Source organism: Carassius gibelio, chromosome B24, assembly GCF_023724105.1.
Source record: "Carassius gibelio isolate Cgi1373 ecotype wild population from Czech Republic chromosome B24, carGib1.2-hapl.c, whole genome shotgun sequence".
NCBI lineage: Eukaryota > Metazoa > Chordata > Actinopteri > Cypriniformes > Cyprinidae > Carassius > Carassius gibelio.
Genome location: NC_068419.1, coordinates 7,680,630 through 7,699,852, shown reverse-complemented (window position 1 = coordinate 7,699,852; position 19,223 = coordinate 7,680,630). Strand labels below are relative to the sequence as shown.

General features: G+C 38.0%; 1 protein-coding gene across 8 annotated transcripts in view; it reads right to left on the bottom strand.

The window, feature by feature from the left end:
* Positions 1-16,147, bottom strand: part of tnikb (TRAF2 and NCK interacting kinase b) — a 64,682-nt gene extending 48,535 nt beyond the window's left edge. For 3 of the 8 annotated variants that reach the window (XM_052596146.1, XM_052596148.1, XM_052596150.1), the window contains exons 1-2: positions 15,800-16,147; positions 1,219-1,284 (exon numbers count right to left, since the gene is read on the bottom strand). In XM_052596146.1, coding sequence (XP_052452106.1) covers positions 1,219-1,284; positions 15,800-15,856 — 123 coding nt within the window. In that variant the 5' untranslated portion in view covers positions 15,857-16,147. The remainder of the gene's footprint in view (positions 1-1,218; positions 1,285-15,799) is intronic. The other 5 variants (XM_052596145.1, XM_052596147.1, XM_052596149.1 and 2 more) reach the window with 2 other exon arrangements.
* Positions 16,148-19,223: the final 3,076 nt, after the last annotated feature.

Sequence of the window (19,223 nt, the reverse complement as noted above, 5' to 3'; positions counted from 1 at the left end):
ACGTGAAAGGGTGTCCGTTTGATTAGCAGAGTTCATCTTTTTTTGTGATGCATCGGTCTCATTTTCCATAAAAAGGAGATAAATCTCTCACAACATTCTTATCAAGTGAGACTAAGGGAAACAAAATCTAGCACCTAATAGGATATGACCCCTCCATACACCTCCACAAGTGGGCAACACCTCAGATTCACACCTTCTGGTTTTCTCAGTATACTGACTGCACTCGCACAGAGGGCTCAATGTCAGGCCAAAAAACTTCTGCAAACTGCGGCTTTTCTCTAAGAACTTAAAAGCGACAATCACAACCACTTCCTCTTTCGCTTCTTTAATTGGTCTAATAATTCTATACGTGTGCATTAGGTTTTTGTTCAAATGTTAAGAGGTTAGTTCATCCAGCATTACAACATTTCACACTATTAACTTATTTCCATATCTCAAACATTGGCACAGAAAAGGGCGGTATATAAATTCTACCATTTCCTCTCGCGTCGCAGAGAAAATAAATAATCATATGGGTTCAGAATGACATGAGGATGAGTAAATGAAGACAGGATGAACTAATCCTTTAAAAGTATTGCATAATGACGGCGGTTCAGATTGACAGACTGCTTAACTGCTCCTACATCACCGCTCGTGGCTTCAGTGTCCAATCCGACACTTTTATCGGTGATCTCTTCATTTAAAAAACAGATCAATCGTATTCTCCTCTCAGCATGCATCAATCATACCCGAATTAGCTGTCTGATCGCTGTGGATGAAAACCAGAGATGATGCAAGTCTTTTCACTTTCAAAAAAGAAACACCAAACCAAAGAAGTTCAAGCACCCCAACCTGTTCAAGCCATGTCAGACCGTGATTTTTCACAATGCCCATTAACAACTTAAACCTTATATTTTCCCGAATATTGTTTACAAACAAACCACCCTGTCCAAATATGCACGTAAGTGAAATATCTGACTCACACCCACTAGTTTGAGCAGGTAATAGAAGCGGGAGAATAATCTTTCAGAGAAATGAAAAGAAGTATAAGAAAACACATGAGTCTTGACACGTCTGAACATACCACATGAACAACGCAAGAGCCACTAACACGCAAGTGCAGATCTTTAAGGGAGGGAGAGGGAAAACATTGAAGCAAACAGCTGAGGGAAATACAAAACATGTTTCTGAGATTATAGAGCCAATCATACTTTTGACTAAACATACACCATTATTTACCTTATATACTTGTCCATAGGTGCCATTTCCCACAAGCTCCACCAGCTCAAATATGCCCGCAGGGTCCTGAGGGGAGAGAATAATAGAAGAGAAGATTAGCTTGCATTATGCTGTCATTGAACATCAAGGAGAATCACACGTACTGTAAACACCGAGATCATCAGAAATGCAGACACTGCAGTCATTAGACCTAACAAAGCATGTCAATTAAAGTTAAATCTGTTTGTTCGTTGAACATAAAAGTCTAATAAGGTAACCAGTGAGCCAAAGCCAGAAAATTAATTTTGAAACAAACACTGACGCTAAATTATGTCCTATTACCTGCAAACAGAAACAACTTTCTTTCTCCCCAGATTTTTTTCCCCCCAAAATTTCAAAGCAGATAATAATAATGTTTAGTCTTTTCATACCAATAATCAGTTACCTGTGTGCTGTTATGCAGAAAACTCTGCCTTAATGGAAGACTAAATTAAAGATATTTTTAGCACGAGAACCAATAATATCTACCTGACTGTGCCGTTTCTATTTAAAAGTAACAGCAAAACACCTTATCTGTAGGTGGGAATATAAAAAGCCAACAAGACTGGAATCAAATCACTCTTACTTGTCATCATATTCAGTTACTAAAACTGAAGGAGTTCCCAGAACTGTCAGATTTCAATTCAGCTCCAACAAGCATGATGCTCATGAATATAAGCATGACCAATAAATAATGCAATACACCTGGAACAATATGTTGCCATGGTAATCCGGCAATAGCTGCCATTCATGTCACCAGAGGGGTAATTTATGAAATACGGTTCAGTGAATTCACAAAAACATTCATAACAGCTTAAGCTGAAGATGGTGGAACATGAAGGATAGATACAGGTTAATTGAGATGAATATAAATTTAGTTTAGTTTATTAATTTATAGAGCACATTTCAAAACAACCAAATTCTGTACAGAGGTATTAAAGAGAGGCAAGCACAGGAGTTATGAGTTGATATTTTAGTGTCAAGTCAAAAGCCTGACTGCTGCGTTTTGAACCTGCAGATGATTTACAGTTGAATTAGGCCAACCCAGGTATAAAGAGTTGGATTCTACTTTGAGGTAATAAAAGCATGAATAACGGTTTCAAGATCTTTCTTAGAGAAAATCACCTAGATTTTGGCAATAGATCTTAGCTGAAAGAAACTACTTTTAATAATAACACTAATCTGCTTATCAAAACTCAAATTAGAATAAAATAAGACGACACCAAGATTTTTGACACGGTCATGAAAATTTGAGGATAAAGAACCAAACTGATTAACCATGTCAGAGGTCCTAGCCTCTGAGAGATTTGTGCAATTAAATCAGACATATTTCAACTGTGCCACCCTAACAGCATTCTGATACTGCCTAAGACACTCCCTGAAGATAAATAAACATCAATGAAGAACCTAGCATATAAGAATCAAAACGTCTAGATAAACGTGGAGAGTGATATAGTTTAGAGTGGGTACCAACTAATAAGGAGTCTAAAACCACTGGATAATGATCAGAGATAGCAGTGTCCAAAATTTCAAGGATAGTCACTGGAAAACCAAGTAAGAACATCAAGTCCAGTGTGTTGACCCTTCTGGTGTGTGGGTCCAGAAACAAACGGTTTAAAATAAAGAGTTCAAAATAAAGGCCCATGAGACCTAAAAACTTTTTACCCAAATGTTTACACTGGCAGCAGACATGAATGTTAAAATCACCCAAGTTCAGAAGACTGTCGTAATGTGGCATCAGGGAGGCCAGAAGATTAGAATTTAGGTCCCCCTTATTAAAGGTCCCCTTCTTTGTGATTCCATGTTTTAAACTTTAGTTAGTGTGTAATGTTGTTGTTAGAGTATAAATAATATCTGTAAAATTCTAAAGCTCAAAGTTCAATGCCAAGCGAGATATTTGATTTAACAGAATTCGCCTACAAAATCGACCCGTTTGGACTACAGCCCTCTAGTTCCTGTAGTAATGACATCACTAAAACAGTTTTTTTGACCAACCTCCACCCACATGAATTCACAAACAGGGGGCGTGGCCGTTTTTGTCTGTTTGTTTTTGTCGCCATGTCGTTGAAACGCTGTTTTTTCATCTCCGAGTACAATCATCTTTGTTTGGGCTTCCCAGGAACGCTGTACTTTGACATTAATGGTTACAATTTATGTTTAACTCGGTTCCCGAAAATTATAATGCACATGTAAAACTATGTGCAGCTCATTTTTTGCTGAGGACAGCTTGCTGAGGACAACTTTCTCAATCTCAATCAGTTTAATGCTGGATTTGCATAAAGATTTTTCTTGAAAGATGGTTCCCTCTTGTCTGGAGAAGGCGTTTTTTATGGACCACAACCGGTAAGTGTATTTTATTATTTAAGTTGGTGCGCTTAACAGTTTCTGTAACTTATTACACAAAGGGCAACGCTGTTTAGCTTTGTTAACTAGATGTTAGGGCTGTGCAAAAAAACAAATGCGGTTTTCATGCGCATCTCGTCAGTAAAAACGCTCCTGTGATTATAAATACATCTCCAGCACGTACGTTGTAGTCCAATCACGTTACCAGGAGGGCAGTCTGCTCTCAGCTGCTGTCGAATCACAGCACAGGTACCGCTGGCCCAATCAGAACTCGTTACATATTTCTGAAGGAGAGGCTTCATAGATCAAGGAAGTCATCAGCCCGTTTTTGGGACAGTGAAAACAGCAGTATACAGATAGGTGAACTGTGTGAAAAATACTGTGTTTTTTTACACGCGAAACATGAACACATGTTATATTGTACACTGTAAACACAATCAAAGCTTCAAAAAAAGCACGTAAAACGGGACCTTTAAAATTAGGTGGTCTGTATACCAGGGCACAGAGCAAGGGGGTATGGAAATCAACATTTAAGAGCTGCACCTCAAAGGTTTGAAAGATTTCATTAGGTAGAAGAATTCACTTCATTGAGTTCTTGAAAATTGTTGCCAATCCACCTGCACAACCAACGGATCTCGGAGAGTTAAAAAAATAGTCTGGAGGAGCAAGTTCTTTAAGATCTGAATAATCACCAGGGCTGAGCTAGGTCTCGGTTACATTTACTGAATGGGATTTTCAGGAAGAACAAGGTGTGTGTGTATATATTAAAAAAAGAAGAAAAAAAAAACAATACAAAGGGAATACTATGGTAAAGGTTATCTTGGAGAAAGGTGTTCATTTGTAAGCACTTATCAACAGCCCTGCCTTGAAATGCAATAATGGCATATAATGCATTAATGCATTCTAGATCAGTGAGAATCTCAATGAGGCAGGTCCAATATACTTTGGGAAATCTAATTGGCTGTATTCCCACTAACGGTCAAACATTTTTTCTGTTAAGTACTCTAAATACCTTGGAACGTGAATAGGGATGGGTATCGTTTAGGTTATAAAGGTATTACTACTCTTACCGATACTGCTTAACGGTCCAGGACTTTAACGGTATTCTTATCGGTACTTTGTGTTGTGTTACTTTGTGTTGTGCTAGGCAGTCAACAACTTTGCATTTCTCTGTCTGCACGTAATGCACTTTTGAAGATGCTTTGACAGATCCGCTCTTGCATGCAAAAGTTTTTTTTGCACTTATGACAACGAGCATTGTCTGCATCAACTCTAGTGAAGTTTAACAACACTTTGGAATGTTTTGCTGTCTCCGCCATCGTCACTCTTTGTATTAAGCGGGAGTTTCCAAATCCTTCGGGCACTTGCGCTCCTGAGGCTTCTGCCATAGCTAAGAAACCATGACCTGCTCGCTCCATGAAGACGCGGAAATTTCAGCAATGGATAAATGGATTTGCAGCACAAAAAACTGCTTGCAGTAGCTCTGCTACTAAATTAATTTGAAAATATACATACAGCTATGATCAGCTGTTCCTTCATCTTGGCTGATATTTCAACATTGTTACGGTTACATTGTTAAAGTTGAGATTTAAACTCGATGAAATAAAGAACTTGATGTGTGTGCGTGCCGCGCTCATTCTTGTTGTGTGTGTGCGACTGACAGACAGACTCCGCAGCGCGCATGAGAGAGCTCGCAGATCTCACAGACAAACGTCTTAATATGATCGCACATTAGAAATGTTTGGTGAGATAAAATGTGCACGAGAACACTATTAAGTATAGATACATAGTACATACATTTTTTTCCCTCCAGTACCGACAGCAGCACCGATAGTGTCAGATCTTACTGATACTATGGTCTTTCATAATTTAGCCCCGGGGCCAGTTTAATACCAGGTTTCGGTACCCATCCCTATACGTGAACATGGTAATCTAAGTATCATGGTATACTCTCTTATATACGCACACAAAGACTGACATGAAAGAGAAGAATTGTTTAATAAATTTGTTATTTTAGTTTTCTCCTTTGCGAATAAAAAGTATTCTCGTAGCTGCATAAAATTAAGTTTGATCTGTTGCTGTCACATAGACTATTTTAACTATGTCCTTACTACTTTTCTGTGCCTTGAATGTGGAAGGTGTGTCACTGTCTATGCAGGGTCAGAAAGCTCTCGGATTTCATCAAAAAAATCTTACTTTGTCTTCTGAAGATGAATGAAGGTCTTATAGGTTTGGAACAACATGAGGGTAATTTAGGGTCTGTATATCAAATAAAAGCTGTTCTTTTGAAATGTATGTTAATCAAAGAATCCTAAAAAAATGCATCACTGTTTCCACAAACATTTAAGCGGCGCAACTGTTTGTCGTCCATCATAATTTTTCTGAGCAGTAAATCCGCATACTAGAATGATATCTGAAGGATTGTGTGAAATTCAGCTGTCACAACCGAAAAGTAAAAAACTTTAAAATAGAAAATTATAGTTAATAAATAGTTATTCTAAAATTATGATATTTCACAAATACTGTTTTGACTGTATTTTTGATCAAATAAATGATGCCCTGTTAAGCTTCGATCCTTCTTTCAAAAACATTATAAAATGTTTAAACATTACTGTATGAAGTACTATTTGACCTTTGGATATACTGTACTACAAATATAATTTTTCATTAACACAATATCTTATACCGTGACATTCCATAAAGTATTTCATCTGAAGACTCAAAAATCATTATAAATTGCAGCCAGAAGGAACAACCGGAAACAAACATACATTTACAGTAAATGAAAAGCACATGGGTACAAGCTAAAAGTGGAATGACACAGTATATTCAGCTCAGGTTCTTTAAAACCAAGCACGAGTTTAACACCCAGCCACAGAGTCAGTGTGGGAAGAATTAGGTCAACAGAGCACTCGGCATTCGGACAGAGACCTTACTCTTAACATCACTGCTGCCGGCTGTGAGCGGAAACCCCATCAACCTCGCCACTGCTCTGAGACCTGACGGAACATTCCCGAAATTACACACCTGCACCGTCACCGTCCTGCAGGAACATCTTCTTCCTGTGATTCTTTTTAAATAAACACTCTCGTATCTATCTTACATAACTCGTGCATGTGCCTGAACCTGCATGACATTTTGTTCCTGAAATAAGACTATGAAACCGTACAGTTCTTTACAGAGAAATGTGCTGGAGAAAGGAAGGGTGTATAACATCCATGTTTGCTTAACATTAACTTGGAGACGTTTGTTCGCTTGAACAGAAAGTTTTGCCTCCAAAACACATTCCTACAGATTGACAGGCATGGGGGAAAAACTGCTGACCAAAATGAGACCACCACATTCTGCTTACGAATTTAAAGAAGCTTAAAGTGGCCCATGTTTCTCCAGGCATTCAGCAGTTTTTAATGATACACCATTACTCTGCTGGTTCAGAAAAATAACACAATGAGTCAAGACTATTTTTTTTTAAGAAGCAAGCTCATATTTCTCATGGAAAGACACCTCAGGCATCAGGCTAACACTGACAGAGTACACCAGCAGTCCATCAGTGCAAATGCAGCACCCTCTGTATTATTCCCTTTCATTTTCCCTACAGGGATATTAAAAAAAAAAATCCTAAAAAAAAAAAGAAAAGCTCTGAACCAAACAAAGTCAGCTTTTAGATGATTATATATGTATATTTTAGCTTTTAGATGATGTGTGTACACATATATATATATATATATACACACACATATATATATATATATATATATATACACACACACATGCAACAGACCAAATACCAAGGCTTTATTCATTTGATCAAATTTGATCATTAAGTCATTATGCTTTAATATAAAATTTAATTTAAAATGAAATTACAAAACAAGTGTAATATTTAATCCATTATTTACACCATTTAAACAAAAGATTGGGATTGGTAAAATATCTTTTAATTATATATATACTAATTTATGGCTTCTAGAGGAACTTATTTAGTTCATAGTAGGTCTATCTTGAAAGCTTTAAATAAAATTTTATTGTTAAAAATGTAATTTCTCTATAGAGAAAACGAATAGGAATTTACTAGGATTTGCACAAGTTACAGTGTCTAAGAATTCCCAGATTAAGCAACAAAATACTTAAAACTTCCCAGGGTGGAAACATACTCTACACAAATGCATGCAGACATTGGGCTTGGCTCATGCATTGAGGGCGTGCAGTTTTGTTCTACATAAAGTGAATTCTTCCATTCCTCTCACAGTAACAAGTAGTCAACCACAGAGTTGCTTCTAAAGCCATTAAACCAGTATTCAGGTTATTCAAATAGATTCTATAAGCACGTCAATTTAATCTTGGTTACTTTTAAAAGGTTGCTCCACCATAAAAGTAGTTGACCTTAAAGAGAAAAGTATTTTACAGTTTGCACAAATAGCAACACTGAGAACGCAACTTAGGAATTCTGCTCAGACACATTTAATAATGCAACAATGCATAAAACGAAGCATAGCATTTGCATTAACTATGTTTCTTTGAGCAAAAAACAATCAACAAGTACGTACTTTACTTTTTTTATAGTAGTATAGTTTTGAGAAGGCATTGTGGTAATATTTTGGAAGTGGAATGGTATATAGCTAGCAATAGAATCGAAGCATGCTTCAGTCACACTGTAGCTTTAAACCCTACCTGTGTCATTAGAATTTTGGCTGGGTCAATCCCATAAGGACCATAAGTTAAGTGGTCCAGTTTTTGAGTGGGAGGCCATTCACTTAATCTCTTGAAAACACCACTAAAGAAGGGGCCATCTGCAAAGCTTTACTGAAGTGCTGAATGTTAAGCTTTTAATTCGAAGTTCTGGTTTTGTACAACGTTCTGTCCATTTTAGTAAAACTTACAACCAAGACTTTCAGAAAATTAGAAGTAAAAAAAATGTATGTGATTTATACTTCGTATGTGTTGTGTGGGATCTGTAATGAAAATAAAAACAGGTCCACACAAAGAAAAATTCACCAAAATGACTGAATATTAAAAATAAACTAGAACAAAACCCTGAACAGTCATTGGTACTATCCGCTGTAAATTGAACTAAACTAATCTGAGCTCTCCAATGGAGAAGTTGCATGTAAACAAACCCCTATAGTGTAGAGCCATGTGACCATGCTGTTTGTATTAGAAAGGCGTCTTCAAAGTATCTTCTGAAGAACCATTGGAGATTAGAGCATGTTTAGACATGCCATGTTGAATGACAGCCCTGCAGCTCTGCACAGCAGAACAGAATGCCTAATAAACAATATTATACCTGAGAGGGGAAGCTGAACCCATTGACCGGGGCAATACAGTAATGCAACACCAGTAATTACATTTCTTGTTAATCCCTATGCAATTAATCACCAGCTGTAAGAAAAGCAGGCATTATGGAGTAGTTCAGCCAAAAATTAAATTCCAGTTATTTTCTCACTCTCATGCATTTCCAAAACTGTATTCCTTTCTTTTATTCCATGAAACAAGCTGCTTCATTCATAAAATGAAAATACAGGGCTCATAAAAGACCATAGATGTAAATGTACTAGAAGTAGCATGTACTGTTCACAAAGTGAACTTTCAAATCAATATTCAATGAAAATTGTCCTTTTCAAATCTGACATCAATGATGCTAAATGCCATTGGTTCTCTTATGGTCACATGACCAAGTGCGACCAAGTGCAAATGAGATATACTCGTTACACAAAACGTGTTCGCAGTAATGCAAAAAATAAAATAACCTTTTTTTGATTCCCCAAAGAACCTTTCAATGAACAGTTATTTATACAACCATTTTAATATATTATCTTTTTCCACTATAAAGAATCTTTAATGGAATAAAGTTTCTTCATAGAACCACAGATGCTAATAAAGAACCTTTATTTTTAGGTCTTGAAGAAGGGCGATTTCAACAATGACTTCAAGTTCAATCTGTTCCTCAAGATTTGGAAATAAAGTCATATAGTCCCCTTCCATGGTCTTTTCTTGAAGTTGACAGCATATGGTCACCATATGAATTCATTATATAAAAACAGCAGCATTAACATTCAGCTAAACGCCTTTTGTTAAAGAAAAAGTCATAGCGGTTTGGAAAAATATGCATGTGAGTAAATGAAAACAGAAATGTAATTATTTGGTGAACTATTACTACAAGATACCACTATTTATTTCAAAGCTGATCCCAAAACCAAGGCATATTATCTTTCTGAACCCCAAAAAAAAATGCTATAACACAAAACCACTGGGAAAAACATAGCAGAAGTTTCCATTAAAGGAAATTCTCCCACATAAACACATCTGGCAGGACCTCCAGTGCTCAAATAATCACAGAACCTCATTAGTGTTTAATTACAGTGATTCATTACTCTTGACGGTGCTCCAGTGATCATCTTTAAAACCAGGAACCCCCCCACCCCCCAAAACCGCCATCTCTTCCACATTTGCTCAGTGATGAGGAGGTTATGATGAACGATTGCTCTTTAGAGATAACAGGACTGATAATATCCCTACATGAATGAGGGTGTGTATTAGCTTTTCATATGTTCTTTTATTGAGCAACATTGCCCCGGAGCACAAGAGGCAGATGCTGCTGGCCAGAATAACGACACAAGGAAAAGACGAAAAACACTGGCTGACATCTAAAGCTGGGACTCTCCCCACCTCCCCTTGACATGACTGTGGGATTTAACAGTCCTTTACCTATTCATTATTCACAGGGAAAAACACGAGGCTGGAATTAAATGTTCGTTCATCCATGCTGGCAAAATAGGTTGAACATACACACACACACTTTCTGTAGAAGTAACATGCAAAAGGTTACATCGCACTGCGGTTAAGAAAGAAATGCAACCCATCCATGACATATTCAAAAAGACTTTTAAACCCAATGGATGGTGATAATAATCAAGTGTTATTCTAGTATTTAATATGCTATTATAGTAACTATTAAGCACTGCTAAAATGCTATATTGGTATTTTATAATATGCTATTATAGTATTCATTAATATTTTGAATTAGGTTTATTTTATTTTCAGTTTTAATAATTTTTCAAGCTTTATTAATTTTTGGTGTGCATTTTTCATTTTTTTTTTATTTGTTTTATTTGTAAATATTTATATTTAATAGCTTTATTTTTATTTCAGTTTAGTTATTTTTGTACTTCAACTTAAAGGGATAGGTCACTGAAAAAAACAAAACAAAAAATTCTGTCATGAATTAGTTTCTTACTTTTTTATCTTCAGAACACAAATTCAGATATTTCTGATGAAATCCGAAAGCATCCTGACCATGCATAGACAGCAACGCAACTGACAAGTTCAAGGCCAAAAAAGGTTGTAAGGACATCATTAAAATTACAGTTAAACCACTGATGTCACATGTACTATTTTATCAATGCCCTTACTATGAACTTGTAAACTTATTTTCATCTAATACTTATTTTTAGGGGTGGAACATAGTGCTGGCCAGTATATTGGTTCATACAGAATACCGGTGTTTATTTATTTATTTTTTTAAATAACGCAATACCAGTGTTGTTTAAATAATGTTCTGAACACGTTTAAGAGAGGTCTCTTTTCACTGTTGCACTGTGGCGAGGACACAGCTGTATGTGTTACTAAAGCCCCTTTCACACTGCACGTCGGACCAGGCAAATTGCCAGAACATTGCCGGGTCGCTTTCTGTGTGAAAGGAAACACGTCCAGGGATTGATTCCGGGATTGATCCCGGGTCGGGAACCTAGTAACATTGCTGGGTTCAATCCCGGGATGAGCGCTGTGTGAACAAAAGCCAGATCTAATGCCGTGTCGTAGTGATGGCACACGTTATCGCGCGACTCTTTTACCAGCTGTTTTTAACCTGTTAACCTGTCTTGAATGTGCATGATACAAACCTAAATTTTTATAATTCATGACTGAAAACATTTTTAACATGATTTTGATGTGCCATTTACATGGTAATGCAATGTCTGATTTTAAAATGGGTTTTAAAGAATGAATTTTGAGATTTTATGTTTTCAAGTGATATATAACTTCTGATGATTTCTAAAATGTGATAGAGAAAAAGGCAACGAGGAAGTCTTTTTTTTAAACAAAGGTCAAAACTCCTTTTGTAATGTAGATTTCTGTGGGTGCACTCTTGTCATAAATTAATCTATTACTTTTCCTAAATAATTTTTAACAAAAAATATTGGTATAATATATATTTGGGAGTCTTAGACCTTTCCAACGATTAGATTAAATTTGATTGTAATATAGTATAGTCAACGTAGGCGTCCCGTATACGGGACGTGGTGACATTTAACAGGTTAAGGAAGATCCACGTTCACGACAAAAAAAATGTGCAAACTGTAATGAAACAGAGATCAGTTAGTTCCTCACTTTCCAAGCTGAAGCTGAGATCGTTTTTGACTCGTACATTACACGTCATGCCCTGATGTCACGTGTCGTTACGGGACTTTTACGGGTTAAGCACATATTCCTGTTAACGTTAATCATTGGCAGTGTGAAAGTGCAAAATCTAGTGACCCGGGAACAATTGCCAGGTCACATTACCCGTGTATTTGCCGGAATCGCAGAGTGAAAGGGGCTTAAGCGTTAAAGTTCCAAAACTGAAGCTGTAGGACATAAAGACACAGAAGAACTCGTCCACAATATTCACTGACCGCCACACATATCCACTGCCCGCTGCCATCAGCTCCCACGCCTCTCACACACGAGCGCGACTTCAGCGCTAGATTTAGCAACTTTCAGACACTTTAAGCTGCTTTTTTCCACAGAATACATACACTGAATTGCAGTTGCAGAGGGAGCGGAAGGTCATCGAGTGGCCACTGGAGGCTGGCTCCAAAAGGGAGTCAATCCCATAAACTCCCCATGTTAAAATGCCCAACTTTACAGCAAAAAAAAAAAAAAAAAAACATGTTTACAGCCTGGTTTAAAAAATTATTTTGGTCTATATAGCTAATCTGCCCTTCGTGACAACTATAAAGGAGGTGGATTTTTTTTTATATAACTCATCCGTTTAAATTATATTAAGCCTTAAAGTTCTGCATAATTAAGGGCTAATCTTAAGTGACCGGTGGATTGCCGCTGCTGTCAGAGCTGTCGAGCTAGGTAGGCATGGTTTCAGCAAACAAGCTCCCACCTTTCTGCCCATTTACGATTATCCGGGAGTGACGCTAGGTGACGCGCTGCCAAGATGGCGACGGCCACCTCCACCCACTTTTGGCTTCAAAAACGCTCTTCGGAAACCAATAGGTGACGTCACGGACACTGCGTCAATGTTTTTATACAGTCTATGATAGTGACAAACCTAGCGACTTTTTTGGATAGACTTTAGCTATGATTCAGTTGGAAGACTTCGCCAGTGCTGACCAGCAAGCCCGAGGTCTGATTGTCCCGGCGCAGTGTCGTCTCTCTCGGTGTCTGTTCTGTGCAGTGAGGGGTGGAGAAGCATTGCTTTCAGCTGGCCATACAGCAGCCGATTCATCAATACAAAACAGCGTTTCAAGCACCTGTTGCTTACCGGCTGTTTGGAATCATGACAGTAAAATAGAGCATTCAAAGTCAATCTACTGCAGTAGCCTATTTCCTCTCTCAATCAGAAGAAAATGTGTTTATTACTATTACCTTATGTTATATACACAAAATCTTCATTACATATATACATACAAGGAATACATTACTGAAATATGTTTGATTTAGTTAACAGATAAACAAGCACTATATATGTAGCATCAAGCACATTGTCCAGATCTGTGTCAGCAAAACATAAAGCACTTCCCCTGTGAGGCAAGACCATGCGCACTGTACTGCGTGACCTAATTTTTAAGCACAAAAGATCCTGCGAGAGTGGCGAGCTCGTGAGCAGACATGAGGAAAACAGCTTTGGCCATGGGTAGTGGCGAGGGGGGAAAAGTATTAAAGATACCTCACATGGAGAGACACGGGAAAGCTCGAGAGGGCCGCTGTACTGTTTCTGAATCTAGAGAATGTCTCAAATGCCAGACGCCTACACAGCGATGTAAACAGACATGGTCGCTCAAGACTACAGTCAGGCATGGTGAGCGGTTTCCACAGTGCAACCAAACCGAATATGACAGATAAAACTCTGACTAATTCAGAGAGGAAACTTTCCACTTATAATACACAAGTCTGAAATTGTTTTTAGTATATCCTGTGCCATCTGATGCAATGACACCGAAAACCACCGGTAAACCACCAGTCAGGTGATGCTAAACAGTCACAGGTTAGTTGCCATCTAAACTGCTTTACATTACAATATAGAGTAAAACCCCTCTCGGCTTCCCACAGTCAACTGATTGATTACCTCACAAATCATGTCCAGACATGACTCAAGCTGCGCAGGTAAGATCATGTTGTATAACTAACATGCCTACAATCATGGTCTGTCATCTCACTCAACAGATCTGACACAAGCCCACAGTAGGAGCACACTGTCTGTGCACTACCGCCACATTCAGAGACTCTGCACACATCATACAGAGCGTCTAGAAACTAGAGCATCCGAAACAAAGAGCCGCATGAATCGGGCCAGCATTTCCGCAGGATTTTGTTTACAAGTTTTGAAAACATGTTCTAACATCCAAAGTCATTTACAGTTGAGATGAAAGAGAAGTAGTGACAGATGTTTTCTTTTTTATCGTGGAGCATGACTGAGTGTAACGAATTATTGAAAAACATAAGGGCGGGGCCTTGGTTTTATAAATCTGTTCTCTGATTGGATTTTGAGATTTTGGCATTGCAAATCAGAAATGTAATGTATGCAAGCTTTTTTTATTTTTACCGGAAGATTCGTTAAAAATTAGAAAAGAAAAAATATTAAAAATGAAACTTATACATTGATAAAATCGTTTACAATTAGATTTACTGTTTAATTTCAGCATCATTTAGCACCGTTATGTCAGGCATTAGGAACAAATTGCAAACATTGCATACAGAATGTCACTACCGGTGTAAACATTCATTGATTATATTGAGTGCTGTCTAGTTTTGCATGGGTAAAGGAGTGGCCAAACCACACTTTTCATTCCATTCATATGCATGTGAATGCAGCAGACAAGTTTCACTTTTAGCTGTGTTCCAAAGTTCAAGTTTTGTTAACTCTGACCAGAGAATTTGTATCATGCGAAGACGAGAGCCCAATAAAAGACTGATATGCCATAGCATGACCTTTTAGCTAAATTAAATTAGTAAAAGCTTCAGGTGTAGTTACTGAAATGTAGACCAAGTCTTGCCAGATTCAAATTTGAAATTGCGTTTTATCCTGCCTCCTGGCACTCATACGTTAACTCCCAGTTTGATTCCAACAGGTTTTTGAGGGCCAGTGATTGTTCCTGTTGGTGGGAAAGGGGAACTAAGTATCTATCAAGCATCTTAAAACCAAGGGACTTTGGCATCCAGATCACTCAGAGCATCTCAGCGCACACCGCTATGACCACACACAGACACAGAATGTATGTCACAGAGAAATGATCTCAAACAGACCGAACAAAAGACAATCAGAAGCTGCAAATCCAACACAATACATGCACGTTTAACACTAAAACATCTATATATTATATCATTATCAGATAATGGCAGGGACCAGAAGTGATTGTGAAGCTGTCTGCAATGCACACATTGCTATTCATTATAGGCCTCACACAGGATAGAGCAAGATGAATACCAGATACAGTCTGTGTGTATCGCTTTAAAACATCGAGCAATAATTAGCAAAGAAAACGACAAACTGGTCACGGTATACAATGCGAAATTTGACAAACAAAATGACCATAATCACGTTAGGGTATAGATATTAAAGACTAATGTTTATTGAATATGATGTTCCAATTATTGGATAAAGAAGAACTCCAGACGAATTATACAACATTAGTATTAATAATAATAATGATATTTTTCCACCGCTATTATTACATCTGATGCTCGAGGACTAACAGATGCATCTTTACGTTTAAAAGATTTCTAATAATAAAAAATCTCTACATGTGTCTAAAATTAACATATATCTAATAATGTAATATTTCTACTAATACTAAAACGGTTCGTGAATCTCTAAGCTGTGTTTCTCGGTCAGGTGCAAGAAAATCAGCTCCCATATTTCACCTCCATCATAATGGCGAGATGCTGAACAATATACATATCACCCATTGTAAATCCAAACATCTCATTGTAACGTTAGCTCTCCACTCACCCGCAGAGCAGACAGGTCGATCTCATCCAGACTCCTCGCAGGAGAGTCACTCGCCATGATTATCTGTTGTATTCAACAATATAATGCCCGCAATAACATGAATACACACGCCGAACTGATCCGTGTAATACACCAAACAGGCTGGATTGACTTCAGTCGGAGCAGATGAAGCTCCCGGATGGAACGGAACCGCTGTTCTTCGCGAATCCGGGTTTATAAAACCGAATTAGCCGCTATAGGACTGTGTGTGAAGGAGACATCTCGTGCTTGTACCGATGATCTGCTGCTGCACGAGTCCGACTCCACAGCACCAGTGCCAATGGACGTGTGAATCAGGCTCAGGCGGGGAAAGCGTGTCAATCACCAGCGTTTTAGGGCGTGGCCTCTGAATGAAAGGCAGGGCCAAACTCAAACAATGTATAACAATATATATATATATTGACTGCAACTACCACATGGATATGAGTTAACATACTTAACAAACTGGAAAACGTCTGTAGTTCATTTATATCTACTTTTTTAAAAAAGCATAGCTTAAAAAATTCAAATTTGTCTGGTTTAGGCTGATCTTCCTGCCTTGTCATTGCTGGTTATGGCTGGATGCGGGCTGGTTTTACAGTGGTTTTGACCCCATCTTTAGCTGGTCAGGCTGGGAGACCAGCTGACCATCCAGCTAACACCAGCTTGACCAGTTTGGGAACCCAGCTTGAACAGCTTAGCCAAGCTGGGAGACCAGCTAAAATCAGCTAAATCCATTTTAAACTAGCCAACCAGTTTGGGCTGGTTTTAGCTGTTTTTTGTTTTTTTTTCAGCAGATTGTGTGTTTTATTTTTTTTACGTTTTTACATTTTTAAAATTTCTTGAAGTAGCTAAGTGTAATCAGAGAAATTACAACTATAAACTGCTAATCAAAAAACAATAGTAAGAAAAAAAAAACAGACTATACTGGAGTTTAAAGTTTAAACTGGAAGTAGATTTTTTTAGCTGGCCTCCTAGCCTCTCCAAACTGCTTTTAGCTGGTTGGTCAGCTGGTCTTCCAGTCTGATCAGCTAAAAGACCTGCCTGCTAAACACCTTTAAATCCTCCATGCAAACCAGCTGTGGTAACCACGCTAGAAAACCCAGCCTAGACTTAGCGAATTAGCTAAGCACCATCCTAGGGGCCAGTTGCATAAACATAGTCACCATGTTAAGACACCCTAGCAATCAAAATAAGAATATTACAACAGAAGACCTTAGAAACCACACAGCAACTCCCTTGAATTGTTACAGCGAGCTGTGAATGGAAAGCCACTCATTAAATTTGCTGCAGAAAATGTACAGCTATTGTTGTGATTATGCACATGCATTGAGCAGCTTATAATATGTGTAAAAGCAGTCAGAAACAGGAAGCCGCACTTCAGACAGTGAGGGAGACAGTGAGCCACAAACAGCACACTTCCTCTCACCTTCCGTTTATGTAAGCGGTGCAATTTATATATACCCCCCCCCCCCCCTCGCATTCGCCTTGGAAAAAAACATCCTTTTCTGACACACTCAGTCTGTCATAATGGAAGTCCTATTCAATGCCATGAGCTCGGCTATATTTCACAATTGGTTTGGTTAGACTGAAACTGTGGCAATGAACCATTTACAATACATGTCTGTTTTTCTATCATCTATCATCTATCTACCTATCTATCTATCTATCTATCTATCTATCTATCTATCTATCTATCTATCTATCTATCTATCTATCTATCTATCTATCTATCTATCTATCTATCTATCTATCTATCTATCTATCTATCTAAAGAATGACACAGTACTGCAGTGAATAGTGCTCCATCTAGTGGTGGAATCATTCAGTCACATATTAAATTTAATCGGGGATATTAATTATTCTGGAGAAATTTTGTGCTGGAATGGGGGAGCTCAGAGTATAAGACAAATTATTCTGCCAGAACAGAAGGTCTTTTTGAATATCATGGAAAATACACATAAATGTACCTTACAGGAGTCTTAAAATCATACTCTGTGCCTTTTTAAAGCTTTTCCCACAACATCTTGTTTGTAAAAATCCATGTTTCCCCAGAGTGATCCCTGTCAAGCTTTCAGCTAGTGTGAAGCGTCCCTTGCGCAATAGCTTTCATCTTATCAGCACAGACTCTGCTATGTGTGTGCTACACTTCTCTCATTCCTCTCCGCTTTTGCCACAAGACAGCTTTGTTCCTCAGTTACTTTTGCCTGTAAAAACAGGCCATTTTGTGAACTTGAAAACCTGATTGGGCTCTATCTGTTGCAACAACACCATCATTAGCATTAGCATTGCCTGTGAGAAAATGTTTTGAGCTGACAATGCAGTCACATTGCAGTGGTTTGTGCAATAGGCTACTCCTTTATGATAAGATCCTTTGTATTTGTGTGACTTAGCCTGATCAAATTACATGCCTTCAAACCAGATTTGCTTCCATTCATCATCGTCACTGTTGTTTCGATTTGCTCTGGAGATTTGAGGAAAAGGGAGAATATCTTTCCTCCCGTTTATTGGACAGTAAACTAGCTAATAGTGTTAGCAGAACAAAATCGTTCACACTAGCACACATATCATTAAAGACTTTGCTATAATGATTCTGCCGTCTGACATGCGTATGTTTTGAGATGTCTATTAGGAGTGAAACTCGTGGTTATGCACACAAATAAATATATTAAAACACCTGGTCACATTTTAAACCTGATAAAAAAAAAGTGATTTCGCTTTTTTATTGTAACAAAAAGGCTCACAGGTACACATATCTGAGGATTTTAGAAACAATGTTCAGACATGCACGAGCTTGAGCACAGGACGACATGCTTTTGTAGTAATCCTGGTCTTTATCTATCTCTCATTTCTTTCCAGTCAGACATAAATGGCACTTTGTGTATGGGCTTGTTGTCTACAATAACAGAGACCTGCTCAAGGCAAACTTTAGGCCAGTTATGAGACCAACATTATAATAATAGAACATTTAAACACTGAAATGGCAGATAATTGAATATCAATTTTAAAAGTGAAATGCAATACCTGCATGTGAGATTAATAAAGATTCCAAACTCACTCATCAGGTTTTATAGATTTATAATTGAACTGGTGAGTTTGTAATGCCCAATGACGTGATATCTGCACTATGTGAGCGGTAGGTCAAAGGTCAGGAGATTGTATCAGGGACTGTTGCTCAGCTGTAGCTCACAGACTGCAGTCTGCAGGGAACATGACAGCTGTACATATCCCAGAGAAACAAATGTACACACCACACACCCCCACACAGACCACTGAGACAGTAAGACAGTGTTCACACATTCAGTCATTACCAGACACCCCAGAGACACACACACACACGCGCGCGCGCACACACACACACACACACACACACACACACACACACACACACACACACACAGACACA